This window comes from Bidens hawaiensis, unplaced genomic scaffold, assembly GCF_021521415.1.
Source record: "Bidens hawaiensis isolate Kalapana, Puna unplaced genomic scaffold, B.hawaiensis_p1.1 tig00015542_1, whole genome shotgun sequence".
In the NCBI taxonomy this organism is placed as follows: Eukaryota; Viridiplantae; Streptophyta; class Magnoliopsida; order Asterales; family Asteraceae; genus Bidens; species Bidens hawaiensis.
In genome coordinates, this window is record NW_027492388.1 from 300,848 (window position 1) to 304,515 (window position 3,668).

A 3,668-nucleotide genomic window follows, 5' to 3' on the forward strand; every position below is an offset into this window, starting at 1 on the left:
ATAAACGGGTCCGTCCATTTGTGACTATTATATTTTAATTTTTAATTAGAAGAAAATTCTAAGAATACAATATATTTATTTATGAGCCAACAGCAATTGTACGTACATGTGTAATTTTTTTAATAGTAGTATAGATAGATTGTAATTACATTTAATCCAACTCATTGCAATGCAAAATTACCAAAACAGCCTTTTATAAAATTTAACATAACAGCAAACTAAAATTAGTAAGAAGAAAAAAGAAAGACTTTTAGAGCGCCAAAAGTGGAATGGTATTTAAATTTCTTACAAAATAAAGAGAAAAGCATGGCAACTTCTTCGGTCCAATTCAACTCCTTCACCAAATCTATGTTAATCAAAAGCAAACACCAAAAAAATGGAAGAAAAATCACAAGAAAACAATAATAATAAAGAAAAAGAAATGACACCCAAGAAAGATGAGATATCAAATTCCAATTCCAATTCCAATTCTTTTAAATTCAATGCGCATGCACCTGAATTTGTTCCCAGTTCCCATACCCAGATTCCGGTCTCCGGTTATTTCTACCCGTGTTTTAATTATGTGGGAGTGGGTGATGTGAATGGTTCACCTGATTGGGTTTATGTTGGTGGTGCTGATCAAGATCATCAAGTCCAGTTTTTTTCCAACCCGGATATTGTCATCCCTGCGAACGTCCTTACGGAAGATCTTCAACAGAAGATCATTAAACAGGTTGTGTTTTGGGCTCAAACGAACCAAAGATTCGGTTTTTGGAGTTTTCGGTTTTCATAATGGGTTTTGGTTTTTTCGGTTTTGTCAATTAGGATTGAAATTTTTAGGCTGAAAAAAGCGATTCCAAGTAATGTTTGGTGATGAAACTTTAGGCCTAAACTATTGGGTTAATTAATGATTAGTTGGTTATTACAAAGTCAACCTGTATATATATTTTTGTTCTTCATAAGTTTATAAATTTATATTAATTACTTAGTATTCAAAAATTAAAATTTTAATCCATCATTTCATTAACAAAAGTTGGTTTCATCGGTTTTTATGGGTTCGGTTCGGTTATAAAAGTCGGTTAAGTTGTTACTGTTCAATTCGGTATATGCAAAATAGAAACCGAACAGAAAACTCGGTCTTTGGAAAAACATAAAACTAAACCGTCGGTTTGGTGATGGGTTCAGTCATTTCGGTTCGGTTATGGGTCATTTATTTCGGTTTCATGCACACCCCTAGTTTATAACAACTTGTTTATGTGAATAAGTTATGTTTTGGACATTTGGTTGGTTAATACGTGTTTGAAATTGCATGTATGTTTTAACAGGTGGAGTATCAATTCAGTGGCCTGAGCCTGCTTGCAAATGAATCCTTGGTGAAACACATTAGTAAGGACCCTGAGGGATATGGTAAGATCACAAACACCTTATCAGTTTCATTTACGGGTCATTTTTGAATGATGAGAATCACAAAATAAAATAAAATTAAATTAATATTGTATATGATTATTATCCATGGTGTTACAGTTCCTATATCTGTAATTGCATCCATGAAGAAAATCAAATCCTGCATCACTAATAACCAATTGCTTGCTCAAGCTCTTTGCTCTTCTTCAAAGCTGGTAAGTTCTTTAACATTTGACTGATTACAATACGGTTCGCTTGACTAATGTAGTCATCGTTAGGTCGTAAGCAATGATGGCAAAAAGGTTAGGCGTAAGCACCCCTTCACTGAGAAAGATAAAGAAGAACTGCAGGTTGGTCAAGTTGTTGACCTTTTGACTTTTTTACGTGTTCTTGGAATCCTAGTTAATGATGTTTGGTTTGCTAATTGGCGTGCAGTCTCGTACTGTTGTTGCTGAGAATTTACCTGAAGAACATTCTCATCAAAACCTTGAGAAAATCTTTAGTGTGGTCCGAAGGTATATCTTGTGACCGTAACTAGTTTTGAGTTTCGTTTATTAATTTATGTAAATGTTTATTGTGTAGTGTCAAAGCCATACGTATATGCCACCCTCAAGAGCCCAATTCTTCGCGTTCTAGAGGCGATTACGTTTTTAGTAACAAGGTATTAACCCACAATATGATTTGATCTTGTGCATTTTGTAAATGATCATTGGTCAAATAATCAGTTTTACATAGCTGCTACAAATCTTGCTATTTAGGTAATCTAAATTGTTTCTTTAAATTTGAGGGACATTTACTTCCACTTTTTAAAACAATGTAATTTATTTCATTTTATCGGTTGTTTGCTTAAATTATCGGCTTTTTCTAACAGTCAAATGCTCAAGATTTGACTGCTAGAAAATCCCATTTCACAAACCAATATCAATTTTTTGGTCATTTATCAGTTATTTTCTTAAATTATGAGGATTTTTCTAAGAGTCAAATATCTAAGATTTGACTGTTAGAAAACAATATCATTCCTTTTTGTCATTTTATCAGCTATTTTCTTAATTATCAGAATTTTTCTAACAGTCAAAGATCCAAGTTTTGTAAGTTACAAGTCACATGTTTTACTACAGTTCATTAACTGATTCTGATTATTCAGTATCACATAGTCACTTTGTAATAATGCCGCCACATAATTACTTCTTTAACGCGATGTTGTCTTTCTTTTAAGCTCCATGCTTTGGTGGAATATGAAACATCAGACATGGCTGAAAAAGCAGTATGTTTCCATTTTCAAATCTTGAGCACCCCACCCTCTTTCACAAAATATCTTGAAACATTATTTTAAATGTTTGTTTCCAGGTTGAAAAATTAAACGATGAAAGAAACTGGCGAAAAGGGCTGAGAGTTAGGTTGCTCCTTCGACGTTCAGTATGTGATCCAAACGTCTGCTAAAATATTTTGAATGATTATTTGAACACGAATCTATTCTTTGTTTAATGTCTATGGTTAAATCCACAGCCAAAGTCTGTTTTAAAGAGCAGGAAGTCTGAGTTTGATGGGCTACTTGATGATGATATTGATGAAGCATATGATTTGTCTGAAGAATATTCTCCAACTAATGTTATAGAACTTGCTACTGACAATAATGTAAGTTATTGAATATGGTTTATTTTATCTTTTTAACATGTTATCGATCAAACACTACACTAATCAGCATATTCGTAAGCAGCGGCATGCCTTGTTAATCAAGAAATGCATAACCAAAATTCCAACAATATGATCAAGAAATACGTGCGGTGTTAATCAAGAATAACAAAGGTACTAATTAATATTGATATCTTGTTGGTAGGCTGAAGAGGGTTCAAAGAAAGGATGGGCCCGAGGACGTGGGAAGTCGAAGATACGCACATCGAGCCATAATGGACGCGGGGTTCTTTCACAATCGCCACAATCAAGCGGGTCGGCCCATTCGGAATCAACAGCATCACCTAAATTGAGTCCTAAAGGACCAAGGATGCCTGATGGAACAAGGGGTTTCACTATGGGAAGAGGAAAGCCTATGTCTCCTCCTGCTTTGACCACCACACCATGAGATTTGTTTCAAGTTTGTAAGTGTAGTTCTATATATAGTTGATGCTAGTTTTATTTATTTTGTGCCTGTAATAATTTGTATATTGTGATGATTTTTTTTTGGTACTTTTTTGTTGTCTTGATACTGAACGATGGTGACATGGTATGCCTTATGGTTACAAATATTTAATACTGCAACTTTACCTTTCAAAGCTATAAGATGGTTG

At 33.9% G+C, this 3,668-nt stretch overlaps 1 protein-coding gene across 1 annotated transcript; it reads left to right on the top strand.

The window, feature by feature from the left end:
- The first annotated feature begins 421 nt into the window (after positions 1-421).
- LOC143549321 (la-related protein 6C-like) lies at positions 422-3,463 on the top strand. The gene is made up of 10 exons (XM_077040240.1): positions 422-712; positions 1,305-1,386; positions 1,504-1,598; positions 1,662-1,733; positions 1,819-1,898; positions 1,966-2,044; positions 2,600-2,647; positions 2,731-2,799; positions 2,890-3,018; positions 3,221-3,463. Exons 1-10 carry the CDS (start codon positions 422-424, stop codon positions 3,461-3,463), a joined length of 1,188 nt encoding a protein of 395 aa, XP_076896355.1.
- Positions 3,464-3,668: the final 205 nt, after the last annotated feature.

Bases quoted from the DNA above. Each gene is read 5' to 3' on its own strand.
- LOC143549321 (XM_077040240.1), top strand. From the start codon at position 422: ATGACACCCAAGAAAGATGAGATATCAAATTCCAATTCCAATTCCAAT. The intron at 1,387-1,503 runs GTAAGATCACAA...ATGGTGTTACAG, and splicing joins TAAGGACCCTGAGGGATATG to TTCCTATATCTGTAATTGCA. The intron at 2,045-2,599 runs GTATTAACCCAC...CTTTCTTTTAAG, and splicing joins ATTACGTTTTTAGTAACAAG to CTCCATGCTTTGGTGGAATA.